The 21900-nt window shown below is 40.6% G+C and overlaps 1 protein-coding gene across 1 annotated transcript; it reads right to left on the reverse strand.

Annotated features, from left to right (window-relative positions):
* Positions 1 to 1683: 1683 nt before the first annotated feature.
* On the reverse strand, positions 1684 to 21780 carry csnk1da (casein kinase 1, delta a). Its single transcript, XM_023426201.2, has 9 exons — positions 21310 to 21780; positions 14034 to 14144; positions 10173 to 10321; positions 9319 to 9547; positions 9054 to 9224; positions 8789 to 8937; positions 7342 to 7510; positions 6910 to 7022; positions 1684 to 4460 (listed from the first exon to the last, which is right to left on the reverse strand). The coding sequence occupies exons 1-9, from the start codon at positions 21383 to 21385 to the stop codon at positions 4410 to 4412; spliced, it is 1218 nt and encodes a 405-aa protein (XP_023281969.1). The 5' UTR covers positions 21386 to 21780; the 3' UTR covers positions 1684 to 4409.
* Positions 21781 to 21900: the final 120 nt, after the last annotated feature.

Raw genomic sequence — 21900 nt, forward strand, 5'->3', positions numbered from 1 at the left:
GAGAAGAAGTTCAGTAGCAGACGCCCAGGCATGAGCAGGGTGAAGGCAGCACAGCGGAAATGAAAGCTGAAACCACAGGTGTGTCATCGGGGTCTTGCTGTCTGACATCATGCATGGCTCAAACTCTGTCTCTGTTGTAAAGGTAAATCCACGTGGACCTGAATCCAGCAGAGATATTTTGTGGTGTCACCATGTTCACACATCCAGGAATTTTTTATATATGGCAGCTGTTTTTCCTTGATTGGATCTCATCCAACCATCAAGAGCTGCAGGTCTTACACGAACTGCAGCTGATGAACAATATTCTTTTTTTCACACGTTCTCTGCATTTAGAAAACATCCACCTGTGCTCGTGAAGCTGTCCAGACGACCACAGTGTGTTGCTAATGAATTTGCCTTTATGGTAAACCCACAGCAAGTTGACGGGAAAGTCAGCGACTTTATCTTGTTTCCTTGCAAACGAAAGGTGTTGCAGTATGACAACATTAACTAAAGAAAAGCTAGTTATCAAGTCTGAATGATAATGGAGCACACACAGGACAAACTTATCAAATGGCAGGTTTAGCACAAGAAGACATGTTGACTATGCCCGTTTTTCAAAATAAGATGCATGAACAGAACATGTTAAAATGATTAAAGAGAAATTTGATTAATCAAATTGCATTTGAAGAATATAGTTTGTAAAATGAAGGCACACTCAGAACCAAGCATCTTTACTGTATGATCTTGGAGAAACAAAGTAAAAGCCCTACATTTGCAAATGGAAATGGTTTCTGTTATGAAATTTGAGGTCATAAAAACACATTAGAGAAAACTATCAGTCTGCTCTAAGAATTATGGACCAGTGTGTTTTTAAGCCATTTAGAGGCACCAATGTGGGACTTCTCCAAAAGTACTTGATTTCAGTGTGCCTCGGTTTTCAACAACAATCTCGATGAGATCATACAAATAAATATATTATATTTAAGATTGTGTGTGAGTAGGTGATTTACATCTTTACATAAATTTAAACAAAGAAAAAAGTCATCTTTATTTCTTTTACAGTAAATTAATTTCAGAAGTCTGCAGGTAACATGTTTCTTATACTCAAGTTCTTTGAGTATAATTTCCCAATTTCTCTCCATTGTAACGTCTCTCGTTCAGGCACCTTGAATAGTCGACATGCCTCCGTGTGCTAAAGTCCCCAAGCTGGGGGCTAATTGATAGTGCAGGCTACTGTGTGTGGTGTACTCCGTACATTCAGAGTTGATAACCAGCCTTTCTTCTTGACAACTAGATTTTCATAATTCATTTACAAAACAGTATAAAGTCACAAACTTTCTCATCAACCATTCTGGGTCTCTACGTTGCATAAAGGACACGCTCCGAGTTAAGATCGCTGAACTTGAGAAAACAAATTCAAGAAACATGAGATATTCCTCCCATCAGGCAACCGACAGACACTTTAACAGCACTGCACTCGTCCTACTGATAAACTGAGACATTCGTCTGTCTTTTGATTTTCCCTCGACAACCACATGTGGATTTATTTCTTGTTGCCATGGAACAAATCCAGGTTTTCACTTTTCCTCTATCACCATTAGGAAAATTTAAAGGATCAGTTCAACTAAAAATCACACACACAAAAATACATGCAAACCAACCCCAAAAATATCTTTCATTCAAGTCAATAAAAACAACAAATACAAGTACTTATTAATTTATTTACACAATCTTAAAATACACAAATACAGTGGTATTACAAGTGAGGAGCAAAAGTCATAAGGTGGGAGTGGAAACACAAAGATTTCCCATGAATCCACAGTGAAGAGATGCATTGTGGGACATGAGCAACCATCTCCACTGCACAGTTAAAAGCAAATTGCACAGGTGGTGACAAACATAAGAAATAACCGAGTCAAACAGACTGAAAAAAGTAAACTATTATCCCATGTAAAGTGTACTTGCAGTTATCATAGCCATCATCAGTGAGACAAATATGTTCATCTATTTTTTTTGGTTTGTTTTTCAAGCCCACAGGTGAAGTTTATTTTAAAAAAGCTGCCTCAGCAGAAACTCTAATGGAGTGAAGCATCCCCAGTCCCTCTACACACTGTCACCATCCCAAACCTAACCGTTTCTCATGTGGACAGAGTGGTGGACAGAGTAGGCACATCCTACACACAACAACAGAACAAACATGTACAAATTAGCACTACAACCCCCGTTTCCCCTTCGACTACACAAAATGGCCTACAACACTTTGGAACCAGTCTACCAGCTACTTCAAAATCTGCAGGATTCATTGGTCACGTCGGTTAGTTCCGGTACCTGTTGGGACTCAGACGTGACCTCTCCAAAACCTCCTCACTTCGCCTTAACCCCATTCAACCTGATGTTAAAGCACACCAACCCATTTTCTACCTGGGTTCTCAGATCTCTTCCAACGTTTACTTGGTCAGGTGTGATTTATATATTTGTTGCATTAAGCCTAAAAAGATTTTTTCAGTCCCTTGTATCTATCACCTTACTGTGCTCCATCTATTCCAGCTGTTAAAATTCACGATAAAATATCTGTGGAGTGGATTTAAAAACTGAAACATGACGGCACTGGTACTGGCTCCAACTCCTTTTTTGTGTTTTTAAAAAGATGGTAACAGTTACAGCTATTCATGACATCTTCAGTGTTTATACTGTTAAAAAAAGAGTTAAAACAAGGCTGGGGTACAGGATGGTTTTTGTTATTGTTTTATATATATATATATATATATATATATATATATCAAGAGAGCTCCTAAATTCGCTGCTGACGCTTTAAGCTCAACTTGGGGCAAGGTGCCAAATTCTGGGAGTGCAACTTTCAAACACTCCAGTAATTTAACTGTCGTCCATTCATAACGCTGTGGGGCTTCCAACAACAGATTCAATGAAGAATGAGGCAACCGAGACTAAGATACCAATCCTCCTAATACGATCAAGCTCCAAAAACACTGAATCCTACATAGACCGTGATGCAACTCCATACAGTTTAATGCTAAAGCTCCTCCGGAGCACCAGTAGACATCATACATTTGCTGTCACAGGCTGAGTAGTAATGCAGGAGGAGAGCGCTTTTAATTTTGACATGTCACCTATCAACTATGTTTTCTAGAGTTGTTGTAGTTCAGTTGTGCACCGTGCAACCATGTGGTAAAACATTGTGTGATGGCACATACTCAATATGAAGTTACTTAGCTCGGGATAAGGCTAGAAGAAATTAATCAGGACATTCTGACCAAACTCCCTAAAGAGCAGTTTGTCATGTTTAATAAGACGCGTTTCTCCAAAAGAATCATGCAAATCGACAACAAATGTTATGCTCCGTCCTACAGTTGTAAAGCTGTAAATTGCAGCGAAGTATCGTTACATTGGAAAAGACAACACACATACCCCCTTTGAGCCTGTATAAGCCTAAGACAGAACCACACAAACACACACGAAAACCACGTCACTATGCACAAAAAAAACAACATCTCATCCGTTCAAGCGCGGACAGATCAACTTCCCGACTGTTTCACTGCTCCGTTCACAGCTTTCCCCAGCAGCACGCTGCAGTCACAACCTGAAGACAAAGAAAATGTGCTGCATGTTTTTAAGATTTACTACAACATCCTGGTTCCGATGCACCTGAGGAGGACAAAAACACTCATACTATGGGATCAGCTTGGAAAATAGAACATTAATGGGACCTTCCTGTCCCATTTTAAAAACATTGGGGGTTTTCCCGCCTTTAAATTTAAACCTCAAACACCTTAAAAAGAAAGAAATGTTGAATTGTGGTATTTAAAGAGTCTTTCAGGACAGAAAATAGAGCTTAGGCACTGTCCTTTAACACTGCCATGATGGATCATGCGTCTTCTTGATTTTAGAATTTAAAAAAAGTCCCACACACTATTTTCAATAACGACTTGTCATTCTCCATTTTCAAACCCTTGTGAAGTCTGACCAGTGGAGCTGGTGTAAGAGGAAGTTTAATGCTAAAGAATTAAAATAAGTAAAACCAGAGTTAAACAAAAAAAAAAAAAACATGATGCCAGAGAAAAGTGAATCCATGGCTTCATCAACAGAGAGGAGGAGGAGAGGGAGTGTGTCCACAACTTCCATGGGAGGAGGAGGAGGAGAAGAAGAAGGAGGAAGGCTGTGGCTGCTACTTTGCCAAGGTGGTTAAGGCAACCAAATTGTACTCCACCCGCCCATCTCTCTCTCTCACACACACAAACACACTCCTGGTTGTGCGACTCTTCCTCCGTCAAGTGAACAAGAGCGCAGCCAGACTCCTGCGCGTTGGTTGGTCGTCCTCAGCGTCATTCAAGAGTCTGGTGTATGTGTGTGTGTGTATGTGTGTGCTGCATGTTGAGGCCTCCATGGTGCATGGGTGGATGGGAGGACCTTCACCGTGGAGCTGCAGACTGGAGGCCACTGGGTGTGACCCGGGACAGAGCCTGAGGAGGACACATGAGAAATGACGACACTTTAATGATGATGTCATCAACAATACAAAAATGGCCAAAAGGAACAGTTCAATACACATGACTTTCTGACCAGGAGTTGGATGAGATTGGAAGAATAAATATGAAGCTACAGCCTGTGACAGGCTTTCTGCAGGTTTCAACATGTTAGATTTGAGACTTTATAAAACCACTATGACTTCAAAGGGCTGTTTGAGGGTTAAGACTGGTTTTAGGGTTCAGGTTACAACTGGGTTTTGGTTAGAGTTCGAGCTGGGATTAAGCCTTTATTTGAGATGGTTAGGGTAAGAGTGTGTGTGGGTGTCACCAGAGTTGCAGGAGTTAACGTTTGCTGGTGGCTTTTTATGGCATCTTTATGTTTTTCTGACTTTCCATGCGACTCTACTGACTTTATACACAAAGTTTATAATTTCAGTGTTTTCTTGCCTTTTTGACCTCAAACTCATTACTGTTAAACACAGGCTTCTACCAAACACCATTGGTCAGATTGTCTGGCTGGAGCAGGAGAGTAAACAAAGGAAGAGGGTTACGGAACAATCTCCCTCGAACTTGTGAATTCCCGTTAGTGGGGTTGGATCCAGGTCAGAACTCCTTCACACCAGGAACAAAACGTTCCCAGTCTATAGTGTTAGTTGCCTCGTGTTCCACGCCCATGAACAGATGACATGTGATCATGGGGTGGGATGTGGGGGTTTGAATACATTATTTGAATATATGAAAGCTGGGGTGTTATACAGCTTAGTGGTTGGAAATGGACACCATGATGTTCACATTTCTCCAACTGGGAACTTTTGCTGCAAATTTTCACACCGTCGCTCTCCCTGTGTTTCATGTCTCACTAAACGACCAAACTATTATATACAGGGAAACATGAAGACAGTATCAAGACGGACATTGACTTTTTGTTTTTATTGTTTGTTGACTTCTTCGGTTCATGTGGACATTTTTATTTGAGCCACTCTCTCTGATTTTCCTGAACAACATTTTAACATGCCGTCAACACCACACAAGTAATTCACCTCAATGCGTTTGGATACTGACGGAATCTCGGCATCGTCATGTTTCTGCACTGACTTTTACCATTAGAATTACATAATACATACACACTGTTTATATTTATTATTTTTTTGGGGGTGAAGTGACTCATTAAAATGAAATTAACTCACTGTTTTACACAGACAATAACAATGCCAGTAACTTTCTAGGTTTACACAAGAAATATTAACAGTGCTGCATATTAACACATGCAAATGATTTAAATTATTCAGGAGGATTTGCATTATTCATGAGCTGCGTTCTGATCACCAGAGGACGGAGTAGAGATCACAAAGACGACTGGTTCAGTGAGGACTCAACTTCCTGTCAGGCTTTTTTTTTTCTATATTAAACTGTCAACTATTACAGACAAGTCCTGCTGAGGTTTTGATTTCTTTCAATGAAATATCAAACCTGTAATGGTTGATTTTGCAGTGGACATCATCTCTTTTTTCATTGTTAGTGTTGAGCGGCTGTTCCACTCTTCACCTCTTGGGGGAACATTTGCTCTACAAGAATGCAGGCCCATTGGCAAGAGGGGGCTGTAGAGTGCAATGTCTGCCATTAGTGAATGGCAAGCCCCCCTTATTACACACCCTCCACCTCTTAAAAGTACAAACAAACAGCTTAAGGGGCTGTGAGAAGGAAAAGAGGAGAGGACCTAATGAAATCATTAAACTGCAGAGTGCTGCTTGGATGTTTTGGGGTTTTTTTTGTTTTGCAAGTGCGATGGAAGGAGATGCACTTAAACTTCAAAAGAAGACAGATGATTATTCAATGTAATCTCATTTTTCCTCTGTCTGTCTCTCTGAGTTCAGACATTACGAAGCTGCTGTTATTTGGCTGCTTCCTGTCACTGATTCATGTTGGATTGTAAAATGGAGAAAAGGGGAAGGAACATTTGGTACAATTAAAAAGGGGAAGTGTTATAACCTTAAACACTGTCTGAAGAGGATCTGTTTGTGCTGATACACACTGTGATAAAAGGTTCCCTTTTTCAAGATGTGTCAATCTTTATCAGGCAACTGAGGACAAATTATTGACTTTACAATATTTTAACTCCAAAATACTACTATGTAGCTTAAACAGATTTCATACATCGCACAACAACGTACAGTCAATTGCTCTGTCACTTTTGTATTGTTTTTATTTTTATATTTCATTTTTATTGTTGTTAATTAATTAATTAATTAATTCTTAATGTGTTTTAATCTCAATTTGTGTAACTGTGTACGGTGTCCTTGAGTGCCAAGAAAGGCGCCTTTAAATAAAATGTATTATTTATTATTATTATTAACAACGTACAGTCTTTGTCTTTCTCTGTGTGAGTGTGTGTGTGTGTGTGTGTGTGTGTGAGTGTGTGAGTGTGTGTGTGTGTGTGTGTTACCTGTGAGGTGGACATGCGGGATGTGTCCTGGCGCCCCGTCAGGTCTGAGGAGGAGATGTTGACAGGTGCTCCACGATGAAGACGCATGCTCACTTTCCTCTCTTTCTCCATACCTGACACAGACAGACCACAAGTCAGATTATTAAAGAGAGGAAGCTGAAAGTGAACATTGAGATGCTGTAGTGCTGTCAAATAACCGCATTGTCAGCAGAAAAAGAAAAATAAGACCAGCAGCTGAAGAGATTAAGAAGAACACAGAACTGACTCATATATAAGAGCAGAACTAGAAACTTCTCCGATAAGTTGCGTTGAAAAGACGTCTCAGGACATAATGGTGTCACATCGACCAAGTCTTCATTTCTGCCTCCTTTTCAATAGCAAATAAATGTAATCAATACAAACACTTGGAAAGCCAAGTGTGTGTGTTCTGACCTGTGTGTGAGGCAGGGTTTAGTGGGGAGGGGGCTGCGACGTCCTGAGCTGCCCTGGCTCTTCCCGAGGCCGAGGCCATGCCCCTGGCTCCGGGGTTCCTACTGTGCCTCAGCCTCTCCTCCCGCTCCCGACGCTCCCTCTCTGCGTCCTCCACGGCCCTGTTGGCACCCTGACACACACACACACAAACACACACAAGTGAATCCACAAGTGAATAGATGTTACGTGCTGGTGGAATAGTCTCTTGTTGAATATTATCAACTCTGAGCAATTTTCTTTTTCCTAACTTATGCACAAACTTACTTTTAAGGATACACAGTCCAAACTAGAAACCTTACAAGACCAAAATAAGATAGATGATGATGTGCCCCCCCCCCCCAAAAAAACACACCTGCTGTAATTTAGCTAAAATACCAGAAGCATCTACCTAGTTATAAATTCATAAATCAAAATAAGTCCTTCCCAACGTAGTCTTTCGATATCTAATGCAATGGCAGCACCGGGCGCCTGATGGCTGCTGTAAGCTTGTAATGTGTTATCACCCTTTACTACAGTATCTTTGTTCAGCCTGTATGCGCCACAAACCAGTTATAGTACAAAGAGAGAATGGAAGTATGGGAGACACGAGGACACTGTCATTCTGAGACAGAAATACTGTTCCATCAGCTAAGAGTAGACCACATGTAAAGCGTCTGATTTAAAGGTTGTTTGTGAAATATCAGTGTGTACGATCTGAGTGATAACACCAACGTTTCCTTCATCTAGGTGTCTGTGGTGTGATGAGGTTGATCTATCTAATGTGATGTGGTTCCTTCTTCTATATTTGTGATTTTAACCTCAGAGAACTTCTGAGTTTTTTCTTGTAAATTTACCCCTTTAATCTCAGGGAATATCTGAGTTTGAGAATGACTGCCGATCGTCTCTGGCAGCCACAACACTGCTGTAAGCCGTAATGCAAAAAGAAATGCTGTTACTGGATATTTGTAAGATGGCTGCTGCAGTTTCAGTGAGCAGTTCATGGCAGCATGTTTGAAACACATTTGTAATATTGGTTTTATTCTTTGTTGCTGGTCACATTGGTTCGGCTCAAAGTTTTTTTGGCAGTTAAACTTGTACAAAAATGCCTTTATGTACTTTGGCTCCTTATACGTGCAGATTTCAACATTTCAATAAAAATGAAATGAAAATGCACAAAAATCATGCTCCACACGAGCATGATTTTAGATTTACTCTAAACATACATTAGAGTGAGCAGTACTGTATCTGCTGCATGCGGCAGAAAAGCTCAGAAAAGCAAGTAAGTGGACCTTTGAGCTGAGATTATTTTGTCACGAGTTTACAGTTGTGTTGGTGTTAGCAAGAAAGGGTGTTAGGAGTCTGTATTGCAAAAGGTGAGGTGAGTGACTTGGGAGGAAATAAATCCCCTGAATGTGGTTATAAAACTTACAAATTTGAGCATATTCCAGTCGAAGACGTAGTCATAGGAGAAGCCCTGTCTGTGGAAGAGGTTCCTGAAGAGCTGGCGGAGATACGAGTAGTCGGGTTTGTCATCAAACCGCAGAGAGCGGCAGAAGTTCAAGTAGGTGGCAAATTCGGCTGTGGAGATGAAGAGGACGAGAACGTTCACAAACAGACTGTCGCCTCTGATACAAAGGCTGAAGGACTGAAGAGCTACAGAGCTCATGAAACATGGAGGGATCGCTCAAACATACATGGGTAGCCTTTGCAGAGGACCTCAATGGGTGTGGACATCTTCTTCTCACTGATGCGTTCGTACTTCTGCCTTTTGGTGGCTGCTTTCAGGCCTTGCCAGGGCAGAGAACCCAGGTTGAAGTACATGAGGACGTATCCCAGTGACTCCAAGTCGTCCCGTCTGGACTGTTCTGTAGACAGAGAGAGAGAGAAGACAGGGTCAGATCATGGTTTCATTAGGGTCTGAATGATTTGTCCATTCATGGCATAATGGACGTGTCATACCGATGCCCAGATGTGTGTTTATGGAGGCGTAGCGGGCGGTGCCGGTCAGGTTCTTGTTCTCGCGGTAGGGGATGTGCTGATGCGTGCGGGCATCGCGGTATTTCTTGGCCAGGCCGAAGTCGATGATGTACACCAGGTTGCCTTTCTTACCCAGCCCCATCAGAAAGTTGTCTGGCTTCACATCTCTGTGGATGAAGTTCTTGGAGTGGATGTATTCAATACGGCTGATCTGGAGGGAAGAGCAGGAGAGGATTTCATGTCAGCGACAGAGAGGACTTTGGTCAGAAACATTCGATCAGTGAGATTAAAACAGAGCTCCAGTCATGGCAAAGTGATTCTGGATCATGTATGGATCAGGCCAGTGATGTGTGAACAAAATCTTTTCAGTACTCTTAAAGGAATAGTTTAACATTTTGGGAAGATACCACTCTCACGGCTGGACAGTTTAGCTTAGCATAAAGACTGAAAACTGGGGAAAACGGTAAGTTTAGCTCTTTCTGAAGTTGGTTTCCAGATACCTTGAGGGTCATGTATGGGTCTGTATAGTTGCCAGTGCCATATAACTCCACCTCGGGTCACTGGAACACGGGCTCTTGGTATGCCAAGTGAAGCTAACCAGATGCTGGCGTTAGCTTCATATTTACCTTACAGATTTATTTACCTGGAGAGTGGTGTTAATCTTCTCATCAAACAAGCAAGAAAGTGAGTAAGCATAATTTCCATAAACTATTCCTTTAATAACATGAACCATGTTGCAAAGACAGATTTAATGTAGAGGTTTACAGTGGATCAATCAACACATTAGGACACCCCTCCCTCCCTCCCCGTCTTTTCTCATCCTCTCCGAGTCTCACCATCTGGTCGGCCAGCAGCAGGACCGTCTTGAGGCTGAACTTCCGAGAGCAGAAGTTGAACAGATCCTCCAGACTGGGTCCCAGCAGTTCCATCACCATCACATTGTAGTCCCCCTCGGCGCCACACCACTTTATCGTTGGAATACCCACTGGAGGACAGGAGGGAGCAGAGAGGAGAGGGTTACATGTGGTTTTATTATAACTGTGATGGAGACGGTCCTTACAGTTACCAAAACACATTCCGCTGAGTTTTTTTTTATCGTTCATAAAAACCCTGATTATTTTCTAAATCAAGAGTAATTATAAACTGTGTTCGCTCTGTTTGTTTCTTAATTTCCATTAAATGGTTCTTCCTGTGTTCAATTCTTCATGAAGCTTCATCTCACCTTCAATAATGACCACAAGTCTCAAATAAAACAATTTAATAAGATAATATTTATTTCCTTATAATAGCAACAGTGAGCTGAATACCTAGGCAGGATTTTCCAGATTTTTAAGGGATGGACCGTGACACTCCTGCAGCTCCCACAGAGCTTCTGAACTCTGATTTCTGGTATTTAAAATAATAACAGAGCAAAGAAGTAAAGTAGGTCACCAAGTGATTCAGCATTAAAGCAGCAACCGACAACCAGGAGAACCAAGACTCACTACACGTCATGGGCCAGTGACACAACATCCCAAACATGTGGTCTAGCCCCACACAAGCAGCCACTGTAAGACAAAGGAGGACATAGAACTGAAACCTATGGAATCTCTAATGCAGACTTAATTTATATTTTTTAGATGCTGACTCAAGACATTCAATACTGTATATTTTAGTTTGACTTCGGTTCCACTTTCCTTAAGTCAGTAGGTGTAGCCACAACACACCTTCCCCATATTACAATACTTACCACTCTATAAAGTTTCCCACAAGACTTTATAAAAAAAAAAAAAAAAAAAAAAAAGGAGGAAGGGAGGGAGACGAGGACAAACGCCAAAAATAAGAGTCTGAGTAGAGAACCAAGAAGATCTTTTAAAACTTCACCATACCATGAGGAAGCTTTCAAACTTATTCATGACCTTCCAGATTCATTTTCCAGGATTCTGAATTGCCCGTTAGTGAAACACAAATTCATCAGGACTCACAAAACCTCCATCCACTTTAAACCCAGGTTCTTTCATGATTTTCATCTTTAATTGGCAATTAATACATAAGCTGTCGTTGATTTAACTTACTGTCTCTCAGAATCAGCGATTTCAACTGTCTTTATTTGAGCTCTGCTAGGCTGCTATTTATTCTCTCACTTGTATTTTTGTCTTTTATGGGGCGGCGGGGCTCAGTAACCTAGAGTGGTCCAACCAGGAACCCTGAATGGACGCCCTGCAGAGAGCAGGTCAAAGTGTCCTTGAGCAAGACACTGGACCCCTAACTGCTCCTGATGCAGCGCCATCAGTGTGTAAATGTGTGAGATGCACACTGCTTAGTGTTTGTCACTGTAGAATTAGTAATAATGTGTGTGAAAAGATCTGTACCTCACGGACAATAATTAAGATTATTAACAAGACTTTCTTCAATAAATTCCATAATTCAGATTAATACCAATCATGACTTGTTTGCAATATTATAGTCTCCAACATGAGCTGGATGAATAATGAATGAATGATCATAATCCTCCCAAAAAAGTCATAATAGCATTTGAGTGAATCACAAATTCCTACACTTGTCATGATTAATATTACCCATCATTCCTTGTGTCCACCATTAAAAAAGAGGAAAGCTTATATGAGATAATTCCCCATGATGAATTGTTATGTTGAAATTACTAGATATGCTACATTCTTTATAAAAATCTCACTGAATGAAAGTAAGATAGTTACCATCCCCCCACACACAGGAGGGGTGTTGGAGCAGAGGCCAGTTGGTTCAGTAGTAGCTGGTAATTAGCTGACGTTGCCAAGGCAAAGAGGCCACATGGCATTTCCTTCTACAGGCAGACCGCAACAAAATGCTGCTGCTCAGCACCTGGCACTGTACTCACACATATATACACTCAGCATCAGCTATTTATATACATACAAACTCAAATATATCCCACAGTCTGGGTCAGCCACCAGGCCTCAATATATCCCACCTACTAGCCTGGAGCAAAAATACAGACGCATGTGTCGTCCTTACAGAGACAAAACACCAACCAAACCACTCCCTCTTTCTCTAAGTGCCTATATCGAATCAAATGCTTTACCAAGGTTACTCTACCTATTTCAGATGTTATCCATAGATTTCCTAAAATCTACATTCAATATTCTGGATAAAATAACCTCAAAATTCATATGCCAAGAAAAATGACAAACAACAAGGCTTAAAACATTATAACTATGTAAATCAAATGCAGGGTTGGGACTCTGGTATTATTTATAGACTGCACAATTGAGACGACTGGTGTCATGGATTTGTGAGCATGCTAGCACCCCCCCGACCTGAAACTGAATTTCTAAATGACAGTTCAGATGATGCTCTGTCCATTTCAGACTGAATTTAAGAACAAATCCAGAACAATCAGCTGGATAATGGTCAGTTTTCAGCATTAACCCATGTTGGTATAATGTAGTTAACTCTCTGTGTGGGCTCCAGGCTGCAGCGTACAAAACAACGACGGATGAGCTACGAGCTAGTCGGTAGAAAACTGTACATTTCTTCGCCTGTATGTGACAGACTTTCACTGGATGTGTCCAGAGGTCGCTTGTGTTTCCACTTACTACAAGCAAAAGTTTGTTTATCTGTAGGATATCTGTGAAGACACATCTGCTCAATCCCCCTTGGCGGTTGCCATAGCAACCAATGTCATAGCGCAGACTCTCAGAGATAGGCGAGAGCCATAACACACAGCTGGTGTCTCAGGGTCAATAAGTTATACAATTGCTCTCTGACTAGGACAGAGAGTATTAGGAATATACAACATGATTTAGGTGAAACATGGTTTAATGTTTAGGATTAGGTTCCAATAATCTTCATGCACGAAGAATAACCTTAGTGCGTGTGTCCATGTAACCTGTTTTTCTGGGTGCCAGCGTCTTTTTCCTGAGCTCTCGCCTGTTTTGTGTGGCTGCTCCAAGCTCTTCTGGTTGAAAATCTCTGAACTTTTCAAAAAGGCACTGGTGTCGTCACTGTAGCTTCTTTTCAGGCAACCAATCAGATGGGGCGGGACTCATCACCCTAGTAACCAATAAAATGGAGGAGAAGCTTGTTCTGGTTGTGTCCGTCTATCCTGAGCTGTATCATATTGTATCATACTACGGTGGTCATGTTGTCACAGACACAAAACCCATGCTCAGCGCTCTTTTGATGAAGTGCTCCACCAGAGTAAAACGCTATATGGACATGTAGTAAGTGTGACATAGTCTGGGCTTAAATATGGTTCATCAGGAAGGAGTCCTTCAGAATTGGATGTCATTACAGTCTCTGTTCTCCTCGGTGCATCTTAATTTAATAAATGCTTCTGGGTCCTGAAACCTCTCGATCTAACATTTAGTTACGTCTTTCAAGTCTCAGTGTTTGTTTCTACATGTGTGAAAGGGGGCGAGAGGGTGGATTCTTGGGGATGTCTAAGAAGCTCACCATTCAAAGTGATCAGGGAGGAAATTCAGGCCACTATAACAAAATCACATTCTTCTTTAAGGTGAGCTGAATGTACACACACCACTTACCTTCAGTTAGTTCCTCAGTTAATTCAAACTCATTTTCTAATGAGTTACAGTGACTGATGGATGTTGGATTATATTTTTCTTGTAAGTGAGTGTGGAGAATTTAGTTGATTAAGGCACCAACAACAGTCACGTGTGTCAGGATGTGTGTACATTGTGTGTTACAGTATGCCGTACCTCCACCCTGCATCATCTTGTAGATTTTGCTCTCTATGTGGAGCTGCGGGTGTTTGGTCTTCACACATTCCAATTTGATGGCAACCTCCTCTCCAACAGAGATATCAGTACCTAGACAGAGACACAGACAGGCAGAGATGTTAGCTGCAAGGAAACATGGAGGTAGAGTGGGTCGTACACGGTGGTTCCATTCCCAGCTCCTCCAGTCCACATTCGGATGTGTTCCTGGGCAAGATACTGAACCCCAAATTGCCCTTGATGTATCATTGATGTGTGAATGTGCGCGTGTGGTAGAAAAGAGCCATATGTGTAGAGTGTGTGTGTGTGTGAATGGGTACATGTGCCTTCCATTGTAAAGCACTTTGAGTGGTCAATAAGACTAGAAAAGTGCTATTTAAGTGTAATCCATTTACCATTTACGTAACCAGGGATGACAATCAAGAACTGGTTCCAGCTGCGAACCCGTTCTACATTGTGCGAACCATCTCTCCCTCTATGCCCACTTTTCTTTGGCAAGCAGAACTTAACGTCCTAAATGGTAAAATTCTATGTGTGTTGCATGAGTATAGAGTACACCAGGTAACTATATCATTCTGTATTAACTTAATACTATCACGATGTTGATACTAAACAAATTCTGATGGTCATGGGTGAAAAGTTCAGTTGCAGTCAGGTCATTGATTTAATATGAAGATAATTAACAAATATACAAATCCCTTAGGTGGTGATCGAAGTGGAGAAAGGCTGCTTAGGTACACAAGAAAATATGGTGGGTAACACAGTAGAGCCATAATGAAGGAGAACGCACAACGTCAGGGGAATCAGGACTGGACATTGTCTGGAGCCTGCACCAGGAGACTGTCGGTGTCAGACCCGTTCTCACTTACTTGAAGGGTGTAGTGTGCAGGAGAAATTATAGAAACTTAGTCAACACACTCATTAGCTCGCTTTGAATTCTCCAGACTCTATTCACATTGGCTCAATCAGACATTACACAGACTTTGTACTGGGGAGCTGGCAGGGTGAAATCCGTTTAATGTTGGTTTCAACCGATCGGACATTTGTGTTTACACATGCAGCTCATCCAGGTAGACAAAAACTTCTAGGTTGCAGTGCATTTATGATAACAGCTCAACAGTGTGCACTGTATGTACCCTGCTCTTCTTTCATGTATCTACTTGCATGCACGGCCCACATTCCTCACAGCTATCATTACATTTTCATCTAACTTCAACAGACAAGAGGATTGTGGGAATTGTCTGCCTGCCTGGGACTGCTCTCTCTTTGCTGCCGTGTGATCTGACAAATCAGTGCTTCAGCTGGTTTCTTCCTAAATATGGTGATGGGGTCCAGTTCCCTCCACATAAACAGAGCAACTGGACACCAGGTTACATAATTGAACTTCTCACACAAATGATCTCATATGAGCAGCTATTCAATCACGGAGGCTAACAGCAGAGAGCATCATTGATTTCTCTGTATGATGTCATCTAGGTGGGCTGGCCTCATCAGGGCGGGGCACACAGTTAGGATCTGACTCCACCTAAGTAATCAGTGGGTCTGCCATCAACTTTTAAAGGCAGTTTTATGACACAAATGACAAGTTCAATAGTCTCTAATATAGTCTCTCTAAGATAAGTAACCTATCAAGTTAACATTGATGCTCACACTGGTACATTTGCTTGTTTAGTTTGTTTCACATCACTGTAATCAATCACTGTATTAAGCAACAGTCGGTACATTCAGTAAAGCATTTTAAGGCATAACATGTCATGTCCATTATAATTTTATAGACTGATTTATGGAGAGAATAATTGATAGATTGATTAATAATGTAAATAGCCGTTACTTATTGCCTCACATTCATGTAACAGGTTTATTTTGGTATTTAAAGTATGCCGTTTGCTTACATCGCCTTTGACAAGTAAACAGTTTGGGAACAACACATGCAAACACACCCAAAGTGTGTTGTCCTAGTTTGTCCTGGGCCAATCAATCAATTAATTATCATGGATGGTTAAAGTGTCTGTAAAGGCTCTTCACAGTCTGAGCAGCATGTTTCATTGTGCACTGTGCTCTCTTGCACAATAGGAATGTGATTTGTCTGGACAGATTTTTCTGTACCCCCCTGCCCCACCGATCTTCTCAGAGAGGGGAAGTGTGTGTGTGTGTGTGTGTGTGTATATGGGTGTGTGTGATCATGTTAGTTAATTTCATTAAAGAAAACTATGACTAACCATGTTCCATCAATGACCTTTTTTTTTTTCCATGACTAAGATGAGACGGCACTGACGTCATCAACATGTAAACGTTAATGGAAAAACACAACATTAAAATGTAGTTTCAAAAATACAAACTTCACCAAAGTCTCTCTCTATTTTTGTTGATAAAAAAAGACAAAGTGAAATTACAGAGGGATTTTTCAAACAAATTATCTAAATGTCCTTTGAGTGGCAAATATTTCCTCTATTTAAATGGTAGTATACAACCTATTATAAACACTTACTGTAAAACACAATCTAGTACAATACCACCACTAAGGCCTACAGAATAAAATCAACACCTTCCTGGAACAGTCTGGACATTATTAGTGTGGGATTTACTGCAGGGCTGTTGCACAACGTTGTTGATTATGAAGAGTTTTCTTTTCTCTGGACACTTCCTGATTGACTCATATTGTAAGAGACACAAAGGAACGGACTTGCTTATGTTGTTGCATCTCTCCAGACTTAATTGTTATAATCAATATGCTCAAGTTTTACAAAAATGTTTCGCAGTTTTTCCAACATGACACAAAACAACTGTACACGAGTAACCTTCCCCCCCTCTTCTCCCCACAGCAGTGATAAACAGGAAGAAGACGTAACAGGTAGTGGGGAAATTCAGAGTACCAAAACAAAACAAAAAATGTAGCTGCAGGAAGCATATGTAAAATCTCTGTACGTCATAATGTCACACAGGCCGCATGATCAGATCAAACACAAAGATGATGTATATAGAGTTCAAACACCATCAGACAAAAGCTAAATTTGACAGCAGGTAAGTCTGCTGCTGCTGACAGGACCTGAACCCTGGAAAACGTTCATTCTTGGTCCTGACTAAAACTAAACTTAAATGTTTTTCTCAAGACTAAAGTGTCCAGCCTTTTAGTTGGTGAAAATAAAGGTGAGGTTGACTAAATATGACTAAAACTAACTTTTTTTTTTTTTTGGTGCGTACATATGTGGTGTGTTTTTATCCTGAGTTGTGCAGCGGGGGAACGTGTTCAGACACATCCCTCTACACTGGTTCCCAAAAAGCAACAGAGGCAAAGTAGTAAGAAGCAAATATTCAATATGCATCTGTTAAAGGACATCTTAACTAACTCTCAGGAAGAATGTGAAACAGCTTGGATCCCTAAATATTATTGCTTTAAATGTTGTCTAAAGACAAGCACATATACAAGAACCTTACATAAAAATTCTAAAATTAGCAACTAAGAAGGAAACGAGATGTTCAATGGTACTTGACAGTTTACTAGACAAATTTTGCTCGGAACCAAACAAGCAGTGACGGCACTAATGAGGGGGTTACATTGTTTCACATGCAGCCAATGTCAATATCAGAATTCAAAGAAAATATACTGAGCCAAACCCGTGTAATAGCTACAAGAGGGAAACTCGCTGAGGTGCAGTTTGCTTCAGGGGGTTTGGACACAGCATCTGGATTTATGTAGTTTTTTTCCAACATCAACCAAATGTGCACATCACCCACCAGATAACAGCAACAGATGATTCAACAGGACTGACCGCTGATACACACGTTGTGTCAGAACCTCAGTGATTACCAGCTATTCTTCCAGTTCTGAATATTTGATGGTCCACATTTGAACCCAGTCACAGAACACAGAGTACAAGTATTCGTTCCAAGAGCTGACCTCATCTCTTCCTCCTGCTGCCAATAACAAACAGCCTCTCACACCAATACAAACACAATCCACCACTCAGACAGCCCCGACGCACCAAGCTGCTCACACACACTGTCAGCGTTATTGAAACACGCTAACACACTGTGTGGGAGTATTCATGTGGGACTTACTGAGAAACACAATGACATTTAGTATCAGGTATTGACAGGTCACACACAATTGTCAAACTGTCTTTTTTGTTATGTGTTCTTTGAGATTGACCTTGTGTGCATTAGATGTAAAACAAAAAATGATACTGCCATCAGTCTACAGAAACTCGAAGCAATGGGTGGGTGAGGCACTTTGATTTTAAATAAACACACACTGTTCTGGCTTGTTAACAATGTTGCGTCACATTAGTCACCAGCCTCACAGAGGGGAGAGGAGGGAGGGATGAGCAAAGACAAAAACACAAAGTGATTATGTAAGCAGCTGGCAGCTCTCACTGTCAGTCCACACAGCAGCTCATGTGGAAGATAGACGGGATCCAATTAATGCATTAATTAACCTTCCCTCTCCTGAACACACACAGGCTGACCAGTTTGCCAGCTTGTCCAGAGGATTTTCAGAACAACTTCAAACCACTAATTTATGCTAATAATATTCATATCAACATATGTAAGCACTTCTAATATACAGATCTGTGCGGGAATATAACACAATGTAGATGTTATGGGGTAGAGGTCATCTAAGTGCTGCTCTGTAACACAGCAAACCAAAATAAGATTTGAAATGATTTATAGCTATCTGATTTATTTTGTATTTTCAACAGGGCTGTCCATGAAGAAATATATGTTAAGGCTGATCTCCACCAAATATCAGGAAGTCAGTCTTGTTGACATATTAATCAAACTAAAACACTTAATTTCATCTTTTATGGGGAACTAAGTACGACCGAATCATTAACCAAAGTAGCATCAAATACACTTAACTTTTAAAGTTTCTGACTTACATTTCTGAATATTCCAGGAGGCTGTTTGTGTTGTTATGAAAATCAACTGGTTGACCTTTTAAACTTGCTTAACCTGTGAATCTCTGGCCACGTCGTCACTATTACGTTTTCATTTTAAAACAGTTTTAAAATGAAAACCAGGCCAGTAACGCTTTAATTCCTTATTCATGTTGCATTTACCACTGGTGATCGAGGCTGATAAGAACCAATACGTCAATGTTTCCAAAGATCTCCGTTTCTGCCGGTCCAGACAAAAACACAACCCTGGAGTTTCAAACTAAAACTTGGACAAAAATGTTTCCAAAAGTCTCAGTTTCAAGGGCTCACAAACTCCAGAGTACTGTGGACAACAAGTGTAAATGCAGCAAAGGAGATTAGTTTTAAAACTAAAACATAGTAGTGGAGGAGTTCCACATCTTAACCAATGTGAAACATTTAGCATTTTAATCAACTCTTTTACAAAATAAAACATTAACCATCACAAAAAAAAGTCACATGCAGGAAATTTAACGAGTTTCCCTCTTCATCGCCTTCATCTACTAAATGAACTGATAATGACTGGAGATGTATCACAAACTGGGTGTTTTACCAGCTCTGCTTAACATTTTCTGAGGGAAAACTGAATCTGCATTCATGTTTTTCAACATTACACACCATCATTGATAACATATGTTGTGAATTGGTACTATACAAATAAAAATTTACTTGACCACTGCACTGTAAAGCAGTTCAATTGCAGACTAATTTGAAAAGTCTACACTGCATCTGCAAGTTTCAAGAGCTTGTCAACACATTTTAAAATCCTGCAGAAATAAATGGAACCAATAAACACATGGAACTGTACAACACAATGCGTACATATTTCTAAAATACAGTAGCATTGTTTGCAAAAGGCTAAAATGTTTAAAGTATGTGATGCTAAAACACACAAAACCACTAAACAAATAGGTAGGAAAACAAAACATGCTCTCAATAGATAATACCTTTATACTGCTTATCAATACTAAATTACTGATAATCTGTGGATTCAACAGTCTAGTTTTATGCTGAAACAATCAGATTAGTTGATCAATAGCAAATTAATATCATATAATTAATATCCAATAATCAATTAATGGTAAGCAAGTAATGTATATGTAAACATTAGTCTGTTTACAGATAATACATTTCATCATTTTCAAAGTATATTTTGAAAGATACTTCCGTCACTACTGTATAGATAGTAAAAATATGAATATCTCAGGGTATTGTTCTGTAGGAATTGATTAGGTATCAGTGATGAAGTGGTCAGTCCACACAGCCTGTAAAAGTGCTTCATGAATTAACAAGGTCTCTTCTCTACTGTTGTTCAGATGATTAAGTGTCAAGCAAGGAAATGTGATCAGCTGTTCTCGACCACTGTTGCCAAGAGCTGTAGTCTTCACTAGGCCATCAGAGGTTAGTATGAAATAAAGGTGGTAGAGCTCAATGACAGAAATATGTCTCTGGTGTTTAAGTTTCCCCCGACCTTTGTACCTGAATTGCACTGAGCTCAGTAATGATGTGCTTCCCATTATCTCTTAACAATAGATGCTATCGCTTCTAAACCTTTACCTTGAATGAGAGTTAACACTTCCTATCAGTTATTACCAAGATGAACAGTTTCACTAGCAGCTGAATTTATTAACCACCATAGAGCTTCATTTGTTCAATTTAAGTCTCAAACTGAACACAGCAGACATTAACACACTTTTAATATCGCGTTATTTTCAGAATAAACAGAAAACATTTAAATGAATCCGTATAAACCTCGAAGAAACCCTCTTGATAGACGTAGCCACACTTCTGATATGACAGAGGGGAACCTGAATCGGCCTTATGTATTTGAATGTGGCTTTGACATTAGCAGTTACATGTTATTTTTCACCTCAGGCACCAAATAGTTACGCCTATGGCCTGGTCAGTTATTCTGTCCCCGGGCAACTGACGCTTCCCTTTAAGGCAAAGAGGAAACTCAAACATTAGCTCGTTGATATGTGATAAAAGGTTTAGCTCCACAGCAACCGTCAGTCTCGATTCATGTCGTTAGCACGGTTCATTTTGGACGCTGATTTCACATTAAGAAAGGCAAAGTGTTCCCCAAGTCGAGCACAATGAACAAATACATCGTTTACTGTTATTACAACGTACCAGGCGTTTTGTTAGTGCTAGCTGCTACACAGACTGCTAGCTTGGTGGCTAATGCTGCGAACACTAAACACCGAACAGCTGATTGACTGTCTGCTCGTCTCGGAGACCCCGGAAAGGAAACTAGCTAACAAAGTCTCACAGCTTCGCGCTGTTGCTGTAAAAGGGCACAATTAAAAACACCATATCAAGTTTCTTTGACTACAACTTACCCAGGTAGATATCTCCAAATGATCCACTTCCAATTTTCCTGCCCAGTCTGTATCGGTTTCCCACTCTCAACTCCATGATAAACGAGCTGTGGTCGGCTAGCAAGCACGCCCGCTAGCTCCAAAATATCAAATGTAAAATGTTCAGGTTTAAACCCCAAGTCTGTTCAAAAGCAGTATACGCAGAACATCCAACACAAGATCTCTTCAAGCGATGGACTGTCTTCCGTTTGTTGTCTCCGGATGAAGTCAGCTCTCACAATCTTTCGCCACTTGTTTTAAAATACTGCTAACCTCGTACAGTGGTAATACGGAGCTTGTTAAAAAGGTTAAAGTGTGTACTTTCTGCTCTCACTGTTTTTTATATGATTCGGCTGTAATTCTCCACGGATGAAGACGGATTTTGAGGAACTATCGATGAGGATTTTTACCCGGATCCTCTCCCCTGTAGCTGCTGTCTCTCTCTCCCTGTTAGGATCCTGTTCAGTGATCCGCTGCCTCTGTCTGACGTCACTTCCGTCCTGGCCACCCGATAGCCTTTCACAATAGAGCTACCAACAGATACCACTATGGGTAACATCTACATATTGTTTT

Source organism: Seriola lalandi, unplaced genomic scaffold (genome assembly GCF_002814215.2).
Source record: "Seriola lalandi dorsalis isolate HSWRI2012SDOR001 ecotype SW California unplaced genomic scaffold, Sedor1 jcf7180002054816, whole genome shotgun sequence".
Taxonomy (NCBI): Eukaryota; Metazoa; Chordata; class Actinopteri; order Carangiformes; family Carangidae; genus Seriola; species Seriola lalandi.